Source organism: Mustela putorius, unplaced genomic scaffold (genome assembly GCF_011764305.1).
Source record: "Mustela putorius furo isolate JIRA1106 unplaced genomic scaffold, ASM1176430v1.1 tig00000139_pilon_pilon_pilon, whole genome shotgun sequence".
NCBI lineage: Eukaryota > Metazoa > Chordata > Mammalia > Carnivora > Mustelidae > Mustela > Mustela putorius.
The window spans coordinates 8758161-8778946 of record NW_025421293.1 but is presented as its reverse complement, the minus strand read 5'-3'; the positions used below and the strand labels follow the sequence as shown (position 1 = coordinate 8778946).

The 20786-nt window shown below is 46.8% G+C and overlaps 1 protein-coding gene across 2 annotated transcripts; it reads right to left on the bottom strand.

Moving 5' to 3' along the window:
* Positions 1 to 1263: 1263 nt before the first annotated feature.
* TRIM4 (tripartite motif containing 4) lies at positions 1264 to 20277 on the bottom strand. 2 transcript variants are annotated; one of them, XM_004781842.3, is made up of 6 exons: positions 19628 to 20272; positions 13279 to 13374; positions 12415 to 12645; positions 7799 to 7821; positions 7465 to 7562; positions 1264 to 3142 (listed from the first exon to the last, which is right to left on the bottom strand). In XM_004781842.3, exons 1-6 carry the CDS (start codon positions 20198 to 20200, stop codon positions 2559 to 2561), a joined length of 1605 nt encoding a protein of 534 aa, XP_004781899.1. In that variant the 5' UTR covers positions 20201 to 20272; the 3' UTR covers positions 1264 to 2558. The 2 variants fall into 2 exon arrangements, with proteins under 2 accessions (XP_004781899.1, XP_044930999.1); XM_045075064.1 differs by lacking the exon at positions 1264 to 3142 and adding an exon at positions 3149 to 3381 and having other exon boundaries at positions 19628 to 20277.
* Positions 20278 to 20786: the final 509 nt, after the last annotated feature.

The following is a 20786-nucleotide window of genomic DNA, read 5'->3' as shown; positions in this document are numbered from 1 at the left end:
ATTTTTCTCAGTAAAAGATGCAAGTTCTTTAATAATAATGAAGGAAGCCAGAATGCGTCGGCCCAAAATCGGTCTCTCTGGCATAACAATCATTTTGAGCTAAAGGCAATTAAGAGCAGCAAACCCAGGAAAAGCTCCTCCTTTCCTGCCCAACGGCAGGAAATCAATTCCTTTCCTGGAGACCACGCCAACAAGGAATCTGCAAACATTTAGTCCATCTGTTTTCTCACCTGCATTTACTTTGCCGAACTCTGCCATCCTTTGCCGGCTAAGACTGTTTTTCCGGTGTCCTGCCATTTCTCCGCAAGTGTACTGTTCTTTGTTAAAAAGTATTACGTCAGTCAGAATTCGAAGCCTCCACTTTGAGTAACTCTTCATTTGGGGTTTTTTTCCTGCATGGTGTGTGCTGTGTGTGTTAATAAGCTGTCTTTCCCTTATTAATCTGACTTTTTGTTAGAGCCCCAGCTGCAAACCTAAGACTGGAAGTCAAGTTTGCCTCCCCACCATAATATGAAGGTGAGCTCATGAAGCCTTGAGAAAGGAGGAAATGGTTTGGAATCACTGCCACCAGAGATGTGAAAGGAAGTCCAGGGATGAAAAAATGAAGAAGTTGGTTCACCAAGCAGCTCAAAAGCCCACCTGAAGTCAGAGGGCAAGACTTTGTAATAGAACCAGTCAACCTGGCTCAACATCCCCAGAGGAGAAAGGTAGTGATGGGTTTCCCAAGGACTGGAAATGAGTATGCTAGATACTGTAAGAAGTCCTGAAGGGCGAGGGTACTGGTTTCCTAAGGCTCTGTAACAAACCACAAACCAGGTGGCTTGACATGACACAAGGTTATTGTCTCACGGTTCTAGAGGCTAGAAGTCTAAAAATCAAGGTGTTGGTGGGGCCATGCTCCTTTGGAAGCTTCTAGGGAAGGGTTCTTCCTTGCTTTCTCCAACTTCAAGCAGCCTCAGGTGGCTTGTGGTAACCTCACCCCGGTCTCTCCCTCTCCCTTGTGAGAAGCCCAGTTCAATCACTACCAGTAAAATTTACTGAAAATCTGGGAGGAAATCCATTACAGTGCTAGAAGTGGTGAGATTATCAATCATTTTCAGCTTCTTCACACTTTTTGTATGTTCCAAATTTTCTAAGTGCCTTTTACAACCAGAAAGAAACAATCTTTACTTTTATTTTTTTTAAGACTTTATTTATTTCAGAGACAGAGATACAGCCAGAGGGAATACAAGCAGGGGGAGTGGGAGAGGGAGAAGCAGTCTTCCCGCCAAGCAGGGAGCCCGATGCAGGACTCAATGCCAGGACCCCGAGATCATGACCTGAGCCAAAGGCAGATCCTTAAAAACTGAGCCACCTAGACGCCCACCATTATTTTTAAAATAATTACCCAGCACCTGTTACAATCTGCTGAGGGCTTATAATCTAAAGAAGGTAAAATGGGGGAAAGTGCATAGATTAAAAATGTGTAACAAAGACAATGCTGACCTATAATCAGTATTCAATAAATGCTTACAAATAAACACGGAAAAGAGCACACGGTTTTAGCTCAGATCTGGATTTAAGCCCAACACTCCCATCCGCCAGCTAACCTTGACTAAGTTACTCCAAAATTCTGTTTTCCTACTTACAAGAGGATTTTAATTTCCCTGTCCCACCAAGCTTCTGCAGGAAAGTGTTACCGAAGAGGCCAGCGGCACAGTCTGAGTCTGAGCCCTTAGCAAGTGCCTCCCCCTATTTTAGGTGTGACATTAATTCGTTGCATAAACAATGTAAGAATCTGACAGACGGGTGACAAAATGAACATAGTGAGGGCACAGACACGGCCAGGTGAAGAGGAGTAACCGTGCAGGCAGAGTAAGGGAAGATGTCCTCAACTTTCTGATCCAGAAAAGTAAGCGGTATCAGTACTTCCAGGACAGAAGAAGAATTATATGACTGAACAGAAATGGAGTCTACAAAGTTGTCCAGTTTCAGGGAAAGTGAGACAATCCTATACCAAAAGACAACCTTAATTCCCTTATATGATAAGAGAGCAATCATCTCCCATAGTAAGTTTCCGATTAAGGAAATTCCAACAGCCCAAAATGCCAACAGAGACCCTATTTCTTCCTCCTCTGCACTGTCACTGTGCTCTCCTCAGTTCCTAGACGGCTGCTAACATCAGAAGAGGGGCTGTGCCTCCTCAAACACCTTTTTTAAAGCTACAGAAAATCTTTCCCCAGAATCACCTGGAATGTCTCATTCCAGCTCACTGGCCAGCACTGCCGCCCAGGGGCCGCCCAGGGACGGTGCTCAGCCAACAGTTCCCTCAGGAAGAACCAGAAGAGAAGGTGAGGAATGGAGCCAGTGGCTGTTGGAAAAGCAGCCGACGGGGTCCGCCATCCCAGTGTGTGCAGAGCTCACGCAAAGAGCGGAACAGAACATGAAACTGAAATCCGAGTGGACAGGACGGGTGTGCCCCTGGGCCAGTATCCAGGAAATGAGAGAAGAGGGCCAGGGGATGCCTGTCCCCAGGCCGGGGTACAGGGGGAGATTCCTGGGGCAGGGGAAGAAGAGGCTCATTTCCCACCCGTCACTGCCGGGATGACTAAAGACGCTAATGGACTCAACCAAAAAAATGGCCGGAGGCGGGAGACCGGACAGGAGAAGGTGTGCAGATGTGCGCCATCTACAGCACTATAGAAAGAGATGTCCCTGGCCCCGAAGTCTAGGAAAACGCCCACCCGGTGAAGAGCGGGCTCCTGCTTGGTAGGGCTTCCAGGAGAGCCTGTCAGGGGCTGACAGCCAGCAGAACCCCAGGAGAGAGCCCAGATGCCCCGATGGGGGCACATTTCTGAAGCATCGACGAGCCCCATGACGTCCTCCCGGCACACCCCCACAGCAATCTCCAGGCCATCTCGGCTCTCAACTTCCCAGTAATGTTTCCCTGAAGTGAAAATGTTTTTTCCCAAAACACAGGGTAAGTGCTGAAATCTGTCCACGAACGGTGCGTTCTTCTGAGAATTCCTCCATCCGCTAAAGTAGCTCCAGGCTGAGGAAATCAAGGGCCAAGAACTGGCTGATGCTCCATTTTTCACGAATCGCCCGTCCTGGGAGAAGACGAGCTTGGGATGAGCCGTGCCTTCAGCGACACTTACAGCCACTGCAGAGAAAATGACAGTGGCCATTTAGAACGTGACAGCTTCCCAGCAGCCCTCCTCCAGAAGCATCCCTTTCCCAGCCTCAGTGGTGTGCATCTCCAGACAAGAACTCTTAGCGATGAGACACCCACCCCCCCACCCCGCAGCGCCTCTCAACTCATCCTTGGCCGGGCCTGGCAGGCCCCAGTGTGGCCTTAGCATGGTGAAATCTTCATTCCCTTCTTCTCCAAAGGACTAAGACCTAAAAACAGGCAGCTCGTTAGTTCGTGGCCCCGAGTCTTCACAATCAGCATCAAACTGGGAGAAACATGACCAGATTCTGACTTGCTCAATCAGGACCAGACCAAGATGGCGGACTGGCTGGTGCTTTGCACTGGGACACAGAGGTGACACTATTAACAAGTTTTCTCTTCATTCGTTCCAGTTGTTCACTGGGCATCTCCAAGGGGCCCCTGACCATTCAAAGTCCCCTTCCATCCTCTTGGGACTCCTACCCCTTCCCATGCAGACATCTTCTTGTCCTCTGTGTTCTCTGAGCAGCAAGGGCGCTACCTCTACCCGAACACTCACACCCTTGAAATCTTAAGGTTATCTGACTCCTATTTCTCTCTGACCCTGAACAGGTTATTCGTCACAAGTCCTATTAACGCCACCTCTGAAACAGCACTCAGATTCTCTGCCTCTTCTCCATCTCACTGCCACCATCTTCACTCAGACCTCTAGCACCCCCCGCTTTAACGGTCTCTCTGACCTCCCTCCGGGCCTCCCAAACCTCTTCCTCCCAGACTCTCCATGTCTCTCTAGTTTACCAAGCCGTATTTTTTTCATTATGTTCAGTTAGCCAACATATAGTACATCATTAGTTTCTGATGGAGTGTCCAACAATTCACTATTTGCATATAAACTCAGAATTTTTAATTTTTTTTATAAAAATATAATGTATTATTAGCCCCGGGGTACAGGTCTGTGAATCGCCAGATTTACGCACTTCACAGCACTCACCATAGCAGATACCCTCCCCAATGTCCATAACCCCACCACCCTCTCCCTACCTCCTTTCCCTCAGCAACCCTGTTTGTTTTGTGAGATTAAGAGTCTCTTGTGGTTTGTCTCCCTCCCGATCCCATCTTGTTTCATTTATTCTTTTCCTACCCCCCAAACCTCCCACGTGGCATCTCCACTTCCTCATATCAGGGAGGTCATATGACAGTTGTCTTTCTCCGACTGACCTATTTCGCTAACATAATACCCTCTAGTTCCATCCACGTCGTCACAAATGGCAAGATTTCATTTCTTTTGATGGCTGCGTAGTATTCCATTGTATATATAGGCCACATATTCTTTATCCATTCATCTGTTGATAGACATCTAGGTTCTTTCCATAGTTTGGCTATTGTGGACATTGTTGCTATAAACATTCGGGGGCACGTGCCCCTTCGGATCACTACGTTTGTATCTTTGGGGTAAAGACCCAGTAGTAACACCCAGAATTTTTTAAATCAGGAATGGATATTAGGTTTTAACAAATGCTTTTTCGGCATCTACTGAAGTGATCATATAGGTTTCCTTTTTTTAGTTTGCTAATATAAATTACACTGGTTTTTCAAATGTTAAATCAACCTGCTTTTCTAAAGTAAAACCCGTTCAGTTATGATGCTTTATCTATAAATATGTTGTTAGGTTCAATTTGCTAAAATTACCTTCAGAATTCTTCTGTGTCCATGAAGGACACTGATCTATAGCCCTTTTCTCTTGTAATGTCTGTCTGATTTGGGTATCATGATAATGCAGACCGTGCAGACTGAATTAGGCATTGTTCCCTCTTTAGTGTTTTGTTAAGAGTTCATGTAGAATGGATATTTATTTCTTATACGATTGGTAAATTCAGAGAAATGGGACATCATCTTTTTTTTTCATTTAACATGTTCCTTTCCTCTTCTTGCATCAAAAATGTTCTCTTTACCCTGGTTTTGGTGTAGTTCCCCTCATATTTCTTGTGCTGAGGGCTTATCAACCTTATTTAATCTGTGGACTTATGGTCTTCACCAAATTTGGAAAATTTGGAGACTTTTTTTTTTAAGATTTTATTTATTTGAGAGAAAGAGAGAAAAAAAAAAGGAGTGGGACCAGGAGGAGCAGAGAGAAAAGCAGACTCCCCGCTGAGGAGGGAGCCCGACATAGGGCTTGATCCCAGGACCCTGAGATCATGACCTGAGCTGAAGGCAGCCATATAACTGAATGAGCCACCCTGGGGCCCTGGGGCCATTATTCCTTCAGATATAACTGAATGAGCCACCCTGGGGCCCTGGGGCCATTATTCCTTCAGATATTTTCCCCGTCTCATCCCCATCCTACCCGTCTCCTCAAGGACCCCACTTACCACCCATAAGCCTGCATGAGACTGTCCTCCAGCTCACCCAGGCTCTTTTCACGTTTTAAGGGTTTTTTTCTGCATTCGTTTTGAACCTTCCACTGGTGCACCTTCAAATTCAATCATCTTTTTTTCTATTAATCCCAACCAGTGGGTTCTTCTCCATCACTGTAGTTTTACCTCCAGAGGTTTGATCTGAGACTTTTTTTTAGATCTTCCACGTCTCCAAATACCTCTTATAGGATAGCTGATTAAAGTCCTTCTGTGCTTATTCTAACATCTGGGTCAATCCTGGGTCAATTTCAATCTATTATTCTCATCATGTGTCATACTTTCCGACCCTTTTGCATGCCTGGTCATCTTTGACTGGATTTCAGACATTGTGACGATCTCAGACATCAGGTACTCATTTTTAAAAATCTTCTTGAGGGGCACCTGGGTGGCTCAGTGGGTTAAGCCTTTGCCTTAGGCTCAGGTCATGATCTCAGTGTCCTGGGATCGAGCCCCGCATCGGGCTCTCTGCTCAGCAGGGAGCCTGCTTTCCCCTCTTTTTCTGCCTGCCTCTCTGCCTACTTGTGATCTCTCTCTCTGTCAAATAAATAAATAAAATCTTTAAAAAATAAAAAATAAAAATAATAAAATCTTCTTGAGCTTTGTCCTGGGATGCAGTTACCTGGAAATAATTTGATCCTTTCAGAGCTGGTGTTATGATTTATAAGGTGGGTCCACTAATGAGGCAATATTTTCCCAGGAATTAGGAGTTTTCTAGTCAGGCTGCTAGGACCGGACATTGTTTGGGCTCTGTGGGAGCACTAGGAACTGTTCCTTCTAATCATTTCGGAAACGTCCTTCCTCAGCCTAAGGTGGTTTTTCACAAGCATCTGCTGGTCAGTATTCTGCTAAATACTCAGGGGCCACCTCTGTAGATCACCGCCCCCGGGATGGCTCTCTCCTCGCCAGTACTCTGGCCAGTGCTCTCCAAGCTCTCCCAGCTCTGTCCTCCCTGGGCTCAACCCACTCCTCCACCTGGCTGCGCCTCCACGACCCCCCCCGCCCCCTGCGATGGCCCGGAAGCCCGTCAGGCTGGAGGCTGGAGCCATCCCAGAGCTCACCTCATCTGTTTTGCCTTTCCTTGTCCTGTACTGCCTGCCTGACATCCAGGGTCGGGAAAACAGTTACTTCAGGTGCTGTGTCTGTCTTGCTTTAGTTTGTGCAGCTAGTTAAGTTTCAGGCCGAAGCGGAAATCCGGGCCCCATTACTTCATCTTAGTAGACAGCTACCACCACAGGGTTCCTCATCAGTGATGCGCACGAGAGAACTGCCTGTGTCGTGTTTACAACACCGACAAGCCTCAGCATGTCCCCGGAGATCCAGTCACCTTATCTTCAGACTTTCCTACACTCACCGTATCCACCTCAGTTCCTGCCTTTCCCCACAACGTACCTTACAGTTTAGTCACTTCGGATACCCTTCCTCCGTTCTCTCCACAGCTTAGCTCTTGCTGCTCCCTCTGCTTACACGAGTATACCTCCATTTTCCACTTGGCAAACTCCTATTCGTCCCTCAAATCCCAGAACGATGTCACCTTTGTGTGAAAACTTCCCTACTTCATCCCCAACAGAGCTCTTTCTCTGACCTCCCATGGTATCTTACTCGTACCATGAAAAACAGGAAATCCCACTATGTTACGGCAAATGATAGGAGTCTCTCTCTCCAGTTTACTTACATTCTTAGAATAGGTCTTTTTCTTTCTGTATCGCTAGCAGCTAATAATGCATGGTTTACCTTAAGTGAATGTTTCCTGAATGAAGCATATAGCCAGGTATTCTAGTTATCATCATTTTTCCTGACCCTCCTGCTGGCCCTATGTTCTATTTCTTCTTTCTTTTCTAGACTCTTCTCAGTGCTTATTCTCTTATATTAAAGATTTCTGGGAGATGCAAGCTTGCTTACCTTGCAATCGCTTCAGCATTTCCTTCATCATTGGAATCTGGCACACATTCTTCACCATTAAAACTTCAGGGGAATAGTCCACATCCTGGTTCTCACTCCTAAGGAAAGCAGAGAAGGCTACGCTTTTTCGGAGACAACTCGGGCAGCCAAGGCCCCCAACTCCCACTGAGAGCTCCAAGCCCAAGCTTAGACCACCACGTGCCCATTCCCCCTTGCGAAAGCGAGCGGTGGAAATTCCTCCTCCACCGACTCTCAGGTGTGCCCAGACTGCTCTCTGGAGCCCAGGCCTGTCTCCCCTCCACTCAGGACCCCGTGAAAAAGCAGCAGCTCATACCTGGTCAACAGATCTTTTGGATTCTGTGAAGAGAAGAAAAACATAAGCAAGTTACGTCTCCTCCTCCCAAGATCTGATACTCAATTTTGTGAGCAGGTGTTTTACATCAGTCGCGTTTGCTAATGTCACGGGTGATCTCATGCTGCCAAACCCAATGGACTGAACACACAGTGTCTTTTTCCTCGCAGGACCCCTCTGCGCTGTTCAACAATGGTAACCAATCCCTTTCTTGAAACCCTACTCCTCTTCCTTTGGCACTTCGACACGAATTCTCTCCTGGCTTTTTGCCTACTTCTCCATCCATTCTCTTTCACCCACAGACAGTAACAAGTGTTGGTGAGAATGTGGTGAGGATACAAAATGGTCAGCCTCTTCGGAAAATAGTTTGGTAGTTTCTAACAAATTAAATATACGATACAGCCTGGCAATTCCGCTCCTACCATCCACCCAAGAGAAACGAAAGTGTATGTCCAGACAAAGAGGGGCGGGCGACTGTTCACATCAGCATCATCCATTATAGCCAAAAGGTGGAAAAACCCAAATGTGCATCAGTTCATGAGCCAATCCACAAAATGTGACATATTTTATAGTGAAATACTATTCGGGAATAAAAAAAGGAATATAAATACAATACTAACGAATGCTACAACATGAATGAGCCTCAGAAACAGTATAAATGAAAGATTCCATACACAAAAGATCACAGACTGTATGACTCTATCTACAGAAATACTTAGAAAAGGAAATCTAGAGTCAGAAACCAGACTGTCTGAGGCTGGAAGCAGCAACAGAGATCAGCTATAAACAAGCACCATGTGGTCTTATTGGGGAGATGGAAATGTTTTAGAACTGGACTTTGGTAAGCCCAGTTCCACAACCAAGACTTCCACAACTTGGTAAAATCACTTACTTAGCTACAAAAAAGTACACCTCAAATGGGTGAATTATAAGATATGTACATGATACCTTAAGAAAGCCTTAGAAAAAAGAAGTATCAAAATGGTTAATCGCCACATGAAAAGGTACTCAAACTCATTGGTCAGTAGGGGAACGCAGCTACCGTTGGAGCGGGGCGCAGGGGTGCTGACTGAGGGCCTGAGCTAACATGCTGCTGCATCTGGGACGGCTGACATAGAAGACCTGACAATGAGAAGTAGGGCCAAGCGGACAGGGCCACGGGCTCTCTCTCTCTCTCACTGCCAGGAACCATGGCAACTGGTGCAAGCACTTTGGGAAATGGTTTGGGACATGAACCAACATCCGCCCTCTGACCAGGAACTGCTTTCACAGACACACAACAGACAGAAAGGTGGACCACGTTCCTAACTGCTTTTCTGTGACAGTAAAAGCCGCCCCCGAGCTGTGACAACCAAAAATGTCTCCAACACTGCCCGTGGGGAGCACAAGATCTCTCCAGGCTGCAAAGTGCTCCGCAGTGATGGACAAACAACCATCTACAGTGACATGGGTTAGTCACACAACATGATGTCAGGAAAAAGCAGCACGTACTGAAGACTCTTGTTCAAAAACAGGCAAGACAAAACTGCATGAGAAGTCCAGAGGAAGAGCAGCCTCACAGAAAAGGGAAGGGGTGTTGATGGAGCCATGCGGGGGGTGTCTAGCACCCTGGCCCAAGCTACTCGTCCTATCACTTCATTTGGCTGGTGTTTCCATAGATGGGTCCCTTGGTGATAATCTGTCAAGTTTATGATTTATTGTATTGCACTGTATTAAAAATGATGCCATCTGAATCCGTGGACACAGTAATACTTACAGGGGAAAGTAAAGCTTAAAAACATTTACCAGCAAAAGAAAGGGTCAGTGTAGATGGGCTAAGCATGCCAGTTCTGGAGGCTGAGAAAGAACCAGAGCTAAAGAGCAACCCCAAGAACTAATTAAGAAAATAACAATTATAGGGGCACCTGGGTGGTTCAGTGGGTTAAGCTTCTGTGTTCAGCTCGAGTCATGATCCCAGGGTCCTGGGATCGAGCCCTGCATCAGGCTTTCTGCTCAGCAGGGAGCCTGCTTCCCCCTCTCTCTCTGTCTGCCTCTCTGCCTACTTTTGATCTCTAATAAATAAAATCTTTTTTAAAAAAAGAAAATAAGAATCATAAAAATTGGAAGAGCAGATGTTAATGATGTCATTGAAGCATTAATGGTAGTGGTAATGGTGTTAGAAGAACCTGGATTTCCATCACTGGAGGAAGGAATGGCAAAATGTGGTGGATGGACACATGGGTCCAAGGTACATACGGCAATAGAAATGGATCTTAAAGACACAGTGCCTAAGGAAAAAAGCAAGGGGAAGAATGCAGTAAGATTAAATCAATGAATAAATTAAAAACACATAAACCAAAGCAATACTGTAGTATTGTGCAAGAACACATTCAAGTAAGAGGTAAAATTTAGGAACAACGGTATTTTTTTGATGTTCCTATAGTTCTTTTTTTTTTTTAATGTGTCTATAGTTACAAGAATGGAAGTGACTTAAAGGCTAAAAATGAAGGAATAAAGGAAAAAATGGATGGGTGAACACATCAGTAAAATAAGTTCTCTTAGGCCCTGAGATACTATGATCCAGTTCTATGTTCGTGAAACATTTCCCTACCCTTGCCCTTATTTTGGCTGATAGACGTTTTTTGTAAGCCTTCTGGTTCATGTGCACCTTTGAGGTTTCAGATTCTGAGCAGATATTAAATCTATATTGAAAAAACTATTTAAATGTGTTATTTCAAAGATTCTGCTAAAGTACACATTTGGATATGTAACCAGAACTTCAAGGTTCAAGCACGTTGAGAAAGTTCCAGACAATTCTTATAAATTATTACACTTAGATGGCATATAACATCCCGCTAGCAACCTCCTGCTGAAAGTAACTGGTGAGTGGGTTCCTATGTCTCTCTTCCTTAAAGGTAGAAGAGAATGTTGTCTCTTGATAAGCAAAAAAGGTAGAAAGTGGAGCACCTGGGTGGCTCAATGGGTTAAGATTGAAGCAGTGATCAAAAACCTCCCAAAAAACAAGAGCCCAGGACCTGACGGATTCCTTGGGGAATTCTACCAAACTTTCTAAAGAAGAAATAACACCTATTCTCCTGAAGCTGTTTCAAAAAATTGAAGCGGAAGGAAAACTTCCAGACTCTTTTTATGAAGCCAGCCTTACCCTGATCCCCAAACCAGGCAAAGACCCCACCAAAAAGGAGAATTTCAGACCAATATCACTGATGAATATGGATGCCAAGATTCTCAACAAGATCCTAGCAAACAGGATCCAACAGCACATTAAAAAGATTATCCACCATGATCACGTGGGATTCATCCCTGGGCTACAAGGATGGTTCAACATTCGCAAATCAATCAATGTGATAGAACAAATCGATAAGGGAAGAGAGAAGAGCCACATACATGGTCCTCTCAATTGATGCAGAAAAAGCCTCTGCCTTCAGCTCGGGTCCTGATACCAGAGTCCTGGGATCGAGCCCCTTGGGCCCTTTCTCTCTCTTTCTCTGATAAATAAATAAAATCTTTTTTTTTTTTTAAATGTAATCACAGATTGAAGGACCCCTTCAATAGTTCTTTCCTCTTCGGTCACATATGGAAGAAAGAGAGGTTCTGAGGGCTCTAAGACCAAAGGCGAATCAACCCAGCAGGAAAAAAGAGACCGTTACAAATGTTAGATCCTACCCGAAAATGGAAAGAGCTAGAAGGACATTTACCTGATGAGGATACAAAGGTAAAAGACTTACTGCTAATAAAGTGGCCTAGAAGTCCCAAATCTAAGGACTAATGAATTACTTTTTTTTTTAACTTTTTTTTCTTTAGGAGGCTCCATGCCCAATGTGGGGCTTGAACTCTCAACCCTAGGATCAAGACCACATGCTCTGCTAACTGACCCAGCCAGACCCTCCTAAGTTGCTAGATATTAGAAATTATTTAAATGAATGTTATCAATCAAAATCTGGGACTAAGAGCAAAGTTCTTATCAAGTTATGATCATAATGATTAAAAATTAGTTAGAGGGCGCCTGGGTGGCACAGTCAGTTAAGCGTCTGCCTTCAGCTCAGGTCATGATCCCGGGATCCTGAGATCCAGCCCTTTGCCGGGCTCCCTGCTCAGTGGGGAGCCTGCTTCTTCTCTCCCTCTGCCTGCCACTCTGCCTGCTTATACTCTCTAATAAATAAATAAAATCTTCAAAAAATAATAATAAATTAGTAAAAAAAGATAAATGTATCTTAAAAACTGTCCAGACAGTTATCTACTTTGTGATTTTTAGGTGTGCTTTGTTTTGCTACTCTAACCAAGAATTACAAATGGACAAATACGATGAATGGAAAAGTCTCAGATGCGCTTCAGATCCTAGACAAACCGTGGGCCCCAGTGAACCCTGGTGTCTCATAATACCTGAGCTCAGCACACCTGACTTTCACAGTCATTACCCTTGAAAGGTGAATCTTTGGTTCTTTGATGATAGTAGCAACATAATCACCAAAGGAGAGAAAACATTTCTTCTCCGACACCCACTCCCGAGGAAAGGCCCATAGCTCTGAAGACCAGCGGAGCCCCGGGAGCGCCGCTCGGAACCGCCCCCCCCCCCCCCCCCCCCCCCCCCCCGGCCTCACCTGGAGCAGCTCCAGGGTCGAGCTCTCGCTCTTCTCCCTGACCTCCGAGATGAGCTGCTTCAGGGACGTGATTTTCTGATGGAGCTTTAACGTGTTCTCATTCTGCTTCTTCGTCGTCTCTTCTTCTTCTTCGCTCAGTCTCTGAAGAAACAGCTGCTCTTCTTCCTCCAGAAAGAGGTGCAGCTTTGCGAAATCGGCGCTCAGTCTCACCCGCTGGTTCTTCATCTTCTCCTACAGCCACAGGAGATGCGCTCAGCCCTGGCCCGGACTCGCCGAGCGCACGACACAGCCCATGGGGCTCCCATCCTGATCTCCGCCCCCAGAGAGCCCCAGCCCAGCCCACACCCCCCAGACTTCTGTTCATCTAGTTCTAGGACGTGGCATCTCTGCACTAGCCTGTAGAGTATGAGTTCGTGTTTCCTAACAGGGGAGGCTCTCCCACTGATGGCAACGCCTCGTGCGTATGCCCTTTGAGCTAGAATACACTTTCACATTCAGTATTTAGTTCAGCCTCCAGGACACCGACAGTTTAGTGTTGTTAAACCTTTCAATGTGCAGCAGAGCGCATCGCGCCTCCCAACTAAATGAGTCTCTCTCAAAGCAAAGCGCGTTTACTCTCCATGATGCTGTGGGCCCAAACCAGCAACGACCTAGGAATATAGTTAGGAGAAAGTGGGAAGCAGAGGGGCACTAGCTTAGAGACGTGGGGATAAAGCATGTGAAAGTCCCATCCCCCGAAACCACAGGTCAGTAGAGAGCCTGTCACCTGTTCTGTCACCTCATCGGCAAGGAGCCTGACAACTCTTCCCAACACCACCAAGGGGCCTCCGGGGCAAGCACTGCCCCCTCGGCTTCTGCTGTTACCTTCCACGCGGTGGCATTCTTCACCTCGATGTCCTGAAAGTACATGGCTTTCTTCATCTTGTCCTTCAGACTGCACTGAGCCTTAAGCAGCTTTTCCTGTGGCAGAAACGCTTATCAGAGAATTCCCCCTCTCCGCCAGCACCCTGCCTGTTCAAAAGCTAAAAGCCACTACCTAATCCAAACAGGGAACAAGATGGAGAAAATGTTCAGGACAGCTACAGACCGAGGCATAAAAAGTATTCCGGGCTGAAACCTTCACAACACTATAAGAGTCACTATACAGAGTCTGCCTATTGGGTTGGAAAAAAATGAAAACTATTAAATAAAGGATTAATAAATACCTAATATCGGCAAGGGAAGCCTCTGATACTGCAGTGGTGACAGATTTTTGTAAAAAGGTGCCATCGTCCGTTCAATTGGCCAACATCTAGTACACCATTAGTAATTTTTTAAAAATTAATTAATTAATCAATTCTCATGCAAGAAAAAGACCAAAAACAAACAAAAGAAAGGTGCCATCTTTGTGAAGGGTAACCGAAAGGACTGAGAATCATTTAAAATGCATAAGCCTACTTCCAATAACCTGCGCGATGAAGCACTGGCAAAAATAATACGTGTTAATAGGTATAGTACTGTTCTCTGCAGCATGGTTCATTATCCATCAACGGGGAATTATTAAATAAATTATGGTGTTTTGCTACTCTAATGCCAATCTCAGGTAGCTCTCGATATACTGACATCGTTAAGTTAAAAAAAACTAAGCTGTTAGACAATAGTATTGTATAACTTTGTTTTGAAAAGAAAAAATATGAATGTATTTATGTGTGTTTTATTTACTTTAGAGAGAGAGAGTGGTAATGCCTGAGCAGGGCAGGGAGCAGAGAGCGAGCACGGCAGGCGGATGCCCCGCTGAGCGTGGAGCCCTCCACCAGGCCCAATCCCATCACCCCGAGACCAGGACTTGAAATGAAATCAAGAGCCGATGCTCAATCAACTGAGCCACCCAGGTACCCCTGGGTGTATGTTAGTATTTAAATAGGAGGAAAGGCTAGAAGAATACATACCTAAGTATTATTAACACTGGTTATTTCTGTGGAAGAGAAATGTCTTGGAAATTGGGGCAAGGGGACTAAAAATTTCATAAATTTCTGTTTTGCTTGATTTTCTACATGAGGCATGTACCATTTTGTAACTTAAAAACCTGAATGATGGGGTGCCTGGGTGGCTCAGTTGGTTAAGCCGCTACTTTTGGCTCAGGTCATGATCCCAGGTTCTAGGGATCAAGTCCCATAACAGGCTCCTTGCTCACTGGGGAGCCTGCTTCTCCCTCTGCCTGCTGCTCCCCCTGCTTGTGCTGCCTCTGTCAAATAAATAAATAAAATCTTTATAAATACATACATTTATACCTGAATGACCTGTTAAAAAAATAAAAGGAGTCAATCGGCATTAACAGGGTGGTCTGTGGAGGGGAAGCACCTGGTAGCAGAAGGTCAAACGTGACCTCAGACAGCAGCAGGCAGGTTAGAGGTGTACACACAAGAGGAAAACGGGCAGGTGGGGGGCCCGGGTGGCTCAGTGGGTTTGGCATCTGCCTTCAGTTCAGGTCATGATCCCGGAGTTCCGAAACAGGGATCAAGCCCTGCCTTGGGCTCCCCGCTCAGCGGGCAGTCGGCTTCTCCCTCTGCTGCCCATCCTCCAACCCCTCATGCTCTCACTCTCTCTCAAATAAATAAGTAAAATCTTTTTAAAAGGGGGGCAGGGCACACCTGGGTGGCTCAGTGGGTTAAGCCTCTGCCTTCAGCTCGATCGTGGTCTCAGGGTCCTGAGATCGAGCCCCACATCGGGGATCTCTGCTCAGCAGGGAACCTGCTTCTCCTCTCTCCCTCTGCCTGCCTCTCTGCCTACTTGTGATCTCTCTCTCTCTCTGTCAAATAAATAAATAAAATCTTAAAAAAAAAAAAAAAGGAAAACCAACAGGAACTGGTAACCAGATGTCTACAGGAGGAAGGAGTCCAGATTTAGCCTGTGGTTTCTGGCTTGACAACTAGAAGGAAGGACTGTAAGCTATTTACCAAATTAGGAAATACAGGGAAATGAGCGGTATGTAAATGAAATTAAAGGTGGGAAATCATATTTGACTTGAAAATTTGAGTTTGAGCTGTGTGGGGGATATGCCAATGGGTACAGTTAGTTAGCAGCTAAGGGTCAAGAAAGAGCTCCACAGGGCACCGGGGTGGCTTAGCCGGTTAAGCGTCTGCCTTGGGCTCAGGTCATGATCCCAAGGTCCTAGAATTAAGCCCACGTCAGGCTCCCTGCTCAGAGGAGGAGTCTGCTTCTCCCTCTCCCTCTGCCTCTCCCCCTACCCTCATATGCTCTCTCTCTCAAATAAATAAAATCTTTTTAAAAAGGGGGGGGTGCCTGGGTGGCTCAGTGGGTTAAAGCCTCTGCCTTCGGTTCAAGTCATGATCCCAAGGTCCTGGGATCGAGCCCCACATTGGGCTCTCTGCTTAGCAGGGAGCCTGCTTCCTCCTCTCTCTCTGCTGCCTCTCTGCCTACTTGTGATCTCTGTCTGTCAAATGAATAAATAAAATCTTAAGAGAGAGAGAGAGAGAGACCTGAGCTGCAGAAGCAGATTGCGGGGGTAGAGCACCGGCAGCAGCTGAAGCCAGGGTGTAAGTAAAATCCCCCAGTAAGAGTCTATCAAGAAGGGGGTCCAGGCTGGAACTGGGAACAACTGCATTTAAAGGAGGTGTAGAGGATGAAAATCCTGCCAAGAAGCTGAGTGGTGGCCAGTGAAAAACCAAAAAAGGATGGCTTCTTCGACACCAAAGCAATAGAAAATGTAAATAAAATCTGGCAAAGACTGCCAAAGGCCGCAGAGTGGCCTAGGGCAGCTTCCTGAAGAGTGAATGCGTGTCAAAATAAAAAGCTAAAAGAAAAAGAAATGAACAGAACTCAGAAATAAGCATGACAAGGTTTTTTTTAATTCTTCCCTAGGAAAAGCATGAAAACTAGTATGTATCACTTGTCTTCTGATCATTTTCAAAAAACAAAGGCTAAAACAAAGTGAGGTCACTGGAAAGAGCGACGGCTCCAAAGCTGGCGAGGCTGTGGTGCACCCAGGGCTCTCACAGGACTCGGGTGGCCATGTCAAGGGCAACAGCAGCTCTAGGCATAGGTCTGGCATCAGACTAAAGACACATCAATCCCAGGCCCAGCGGTTCTACTACTAGGTGTGCGTCCACAAAAAGACCTGTATGAGATACATCAGTTCTATTCCTAAGAGCCAAAAACTAGACACAGCTTAGGTACGCAGGGAGAGAAAGATGCGTAAACTGCGCTACGGTCACAGAAAAGAATACGATGCAGCAGTAAAAAGAAACAGGCTACTGATGCACACAAAATGGGTGAATCCCAAGATACACTGAGCAAAAGGAGCCTGTAGAGAGAAGTACAGACTATAAGATTCCATTTATGTGAAGTTCCAGAACAGGCAAAAGTCATGTTCGGTAGAAAAAAAATTAGAACAGTGGTAGGGTTGAGGGAGGGGGAGAGATTAACTGAGAAGTGGGTGACAGAGCTTCTGGGGTGATGATACTGTTACCTTTTTTTTTTTTTTTAAGATTTTACTTTTAAGTAATCTCCACACCCAGTCTGGGGCTTGAACTTGCAAATCCGAGATCAAGAAACACGGGCTCCACCGACTGAACCCATCAGGAGCCCTGGGAATGTTGCTTATCTTGAGAAGGATTTGGGGTGCCCAGGGATATGCATTTGTCCAAGCTCAGCAAATGTGCACTAAAGATGTGCATATTTAATTGTATTAAATGTAACTTCAAAAAATACCACAAACACATGTTAAGTGTGATTAATGTATGCAAGTGAAAATGTAGGAGGAAGTCTGCAATTAACTTTAAATGCCTCTGGGGTGCCTGGGTGGCTCAGGTCATGATCCCAGCGTCCTGGGATCGAGCTCCACATCGGGCTCTCTGCTCAGCGGGGAGCCTGCTTCCTCCTCTCCCTCTCTCTGCCTGCCTCTCCACCTCCTTGTGATCTGTCAAATAAAAAATTAAATCTTAAAAAAAAAAAAAAAAACTTAAATGTCTCAAAAGGAAGTAAGAATTGATGGACACAGAGAAAAGATGGATAGGTAGGCAATACACAGTGTAAAATGCTAATGGCAGAATCTAGATGAGGGTCTACTGGTGTTATAAAATTTATGATTGCTTGGAAACTGCATATTAAAATGAGGGGGGGAGGGATGAAATTAGGTTGTGCATCACCAAATCACCTGTGCAGATTTCTTTCTAATACAGTGTCGTCTAACATGTAATCCATTTATTACCCTTAATTGTTAACTTAAATAGGTATATAATCCTGCTACTTCAGAAGCTATTTCCAGTAATTTTATTCCTTTATCAATGATATAACTGTTACTTTGTGATCACTGTCAAATCTGATGTATTGATCAGAGAGCTGTTTTGAATGGCACCAAGATTTCTTTTCAAGTTTTCACTTTTACTTAATAATGAAAAAACAATCATCTTTTAAATAGAATTTCTCAATTTTTTAAAAGCCCTTAACAATTCCAGTATGCATGAAATATCCCATATCGTTGGTTCTAGTCCAAGACTCTACCTAAGTCTTTTGGAATCCTGCCACAGTTGGAATCTGACTAGGACCCATGAATAAAACCGGGCATTCTAGGGACATTAGAAAACTCGTTCCCTGCAATAACAGAAACTGCCACAAGGTGGCAGGAGGGCAACACCAAGCAGTTCTTCAACACTAATTCCCAGCGCTCTTCCTCCCCCTACATTCCAGAAGAACTGAGCAACTTCCAGTCTTCGCACAATTATCACATGCCATTTTAAGCCACCATACCGAGGAATATACTGTTCCCTTGGCCTGAATATCCCCTCCCTACCTACTGTACTCACCCTTCAAGAGTGAGTTCACATTCAGCTCGGTGAAACCATTTCTGACTCCCCACTGACTCCTCACTGAGGAAGCCATGTCCTTCATACAAACTTGGATAATCCACTCACATACTGAAATTTTTGGTCTGCGTGCTGTGTCCCCTTCAAGACAAGGGCTCTTTCTTATCCGTTTATGTCCAGATCCTAGAACAATGCCTAGTACCTAGTACCTAGACAGTACAAAGGTACTGAGTGGACGTACACTTTGTACTGCCACTTTGCATATTGTGCCACTTTGCACAATTGATAAAACTGTGCAGCATGGGGCGCCTGGGTGGCTCAGCCTCGGGCTCTCTGCTCAGCAGGGGGCCTGCTTCCTCCTCTCTCTCTCTCTGCCTGCCTCTCCGCCTACTTGTGATCTATATCTGTCAAAAAAAATAAAAAAATAAAATCTTTTTTAAAAATCCTTTTAAAAAAATAACTGTACAGCATTTTATAGTTTATAAAACACTTTAACTTGTATCATTAAACCCGTGTATTCAGCCAGTACTTACTAGAAACCAATTCTGTTGGAGACCACTGGCGTTACACCATAGAAGGGGGTAGGACTACTCTGGAAAGGATGATCAAGGAAGGTCTTCAAGCTCAAAGCTAAAAAGATGTAAAGGATGGAAGGTCGGGATAGAGAAAGAACAGGCTTGAAACAAAAGCAAGAAGACAGTGGGGCTGGAGCAGAATACATAAACTGATTTATGCAACGGAAACTCCTTAACCCATAAAATAGGTAGCACAGATAATCTCCAAATTCAAACATTACGTGATTTTCCCCAACTGATGGAGGAAGCTGGGAACAAATCCCAGCTTCATCCCTCCATGCCTGACATTTCCCAAATCATCAGCTGTCTGTTACACCTGTAGGTATACACCTGCACGGTGCAAAACAGCCCCCCTTAGCCAGGTGAGCACCCCAAATGTGGATGGTCCCAACTGACACGTGCCATGCATGTAAACACAGATTTCAATGGCCTATTATGAAAAACCAAAGTAAAATATCTCACTGATAACTTTTCATAGCTATTAGCAACACCTGTTTCTTTGTACCACTAGGAAAGTTTTATTACATACGTGGCTTGCATCCTGTTTCTATCGGACAGCACGGGCATACACCCTATCGGTGTGGCTGTCTTATTAAACTAGGAGCTGCCGGGAGCCCGTATCTTGAAAATTCTATGCAGACCCTCCCCATCCCAGTTTTAAGCCCCGCTCTGAGGATCTATGCGATGAGGATCTTAGCTTCTTTGCACCTGGTAGGCAGGGTGGGGGCTGTACTCTCAAGGGGAACAGCAGCCACCTCGCGGGTGCTTGGATGAGCATGAGGTCAACGGTAAGCCTCCCCGGGAAGAGCTGCAGCCCCGCTACGGCCCGCTCACCCGGTAGCTGCAGGAGGCCTCGTCGATGGGCGCCATGGTGTGCCCCTGGTGCTCCTGGGACTCCCTGCACACCAAGCACACGGGCCGCTGGTCGTCCTCGCAGAAGAGCCGCAGCGCTTCCCAGTGGCGGCTGCACTGGCCGGGGGGCACTGGGCCCTGGCGCTGGCGCCGCGTCCTCTCGATCAGCCGGGCCAGGGCCCAGTTGGGCCGTAGCGAGGAGAACGGCGACGGCTGGCGGCACTCGGGGCAGGGGAACGAGCCGCCGCCTGGCCCCCAGCTGCGGAGCAGGCAGCCGCGACAGAAGTTGTGGCCGCACTCGATGGACACCGGGTCCTCGAAATAGTCCAGGCAGATGGAGCAGGTCAGGTCTTCCTGCAGGTCCTCGGCTTCCATGCCGCTTCTCTGCGTCGGGGTCGGGGTCGGGGTCGGGGTCGGAGTCGCGGCGAGGCGCGGGCGCGGGCGCGGGCGCGGCCGACTCTCCGCGGGCGGCTGGTTGGGGAAAGAGCGGCGGCTCCCCTGGGGGCTCGGGACCCCGGTCGGGCGCGCGCCGGTGGGGCGGCGGCTCTTCCTCATGCGCGCGCTGCAGGTTCTGAGCGCGAGCACGGCCGCCGCAGGATTTCCGCGACGCGAGGGCGCGCCGGGGCGGTCCGGGCCTGGCCGCGGGGCACGACGGGACGCGCGCCGCGCCTCGGGCGGACGATAGAGCTGCGGAGCTCGCTCCCGAACGCCTAGAGAGGACGCGAGGAGCCCTCGCCAGCCGTCGCTGGAGGAGCCAAGCCGGGAGGCGCCCGTGAGGCTGCGCGGCCCTTCACGCCGGAGAGGTGAGGTCCGCGTTCGCTTGCGGCGCGGGGAGACTTGAGTTCTGACTTCCTCGGCGAGCTGCAGCCCGGCGGTCGGGCATTCTGGGCGTGCGGCAGCCCCAGGGCTCGGAGGACCAGAGGGGTTTGTGCAGCTGGGCCTGGAGTGGGGGACGAGGAAGGCGCTGGGCCTGTTAAGCTTGCTCTCCCCCAAGTCCGTTCTTTTCATTCGTTCTTCGGTCTGCAAGACCTCCGGACTTCGTTCTCGGTCTCCAAGACCTCCGGACTTCGTTCTCGGTCTCCAACCGCAAGGGCTAGTTGAGTTCTTGGAAAGGCAGGATTCTCGACTTGCCCCCGTGAAG

What these genes read in the sequence shown, in the direction of transcription:
- TRIM4 (XM_004781842.3), bottom strand. Translation starts at nt 20,200, where the DNA reads ATGAGGAAGAGCCGCCGCCCCACCGGCGCGCGCCCGACCGGGGTCCCG. An exon ending in AGGCCTCCTGCAGCTACCGG is followed by an intron (nt 13,375 to 19,627) that starts GTGAGCGGGCCG and finishes TTTCTGCCACAG; the next exon opens with GAAAAGCTGCTTAAGGCTCA. An exon ending in AATGCTGAAGCGATTGCAAG is followed by an intron (nt 3,143 to 7,464) that starts GTAAGCAAGCTT and finishes TTTTCTCTGCAG; the next exon opens with TGGCTGTAAGTGTCGCTGAA.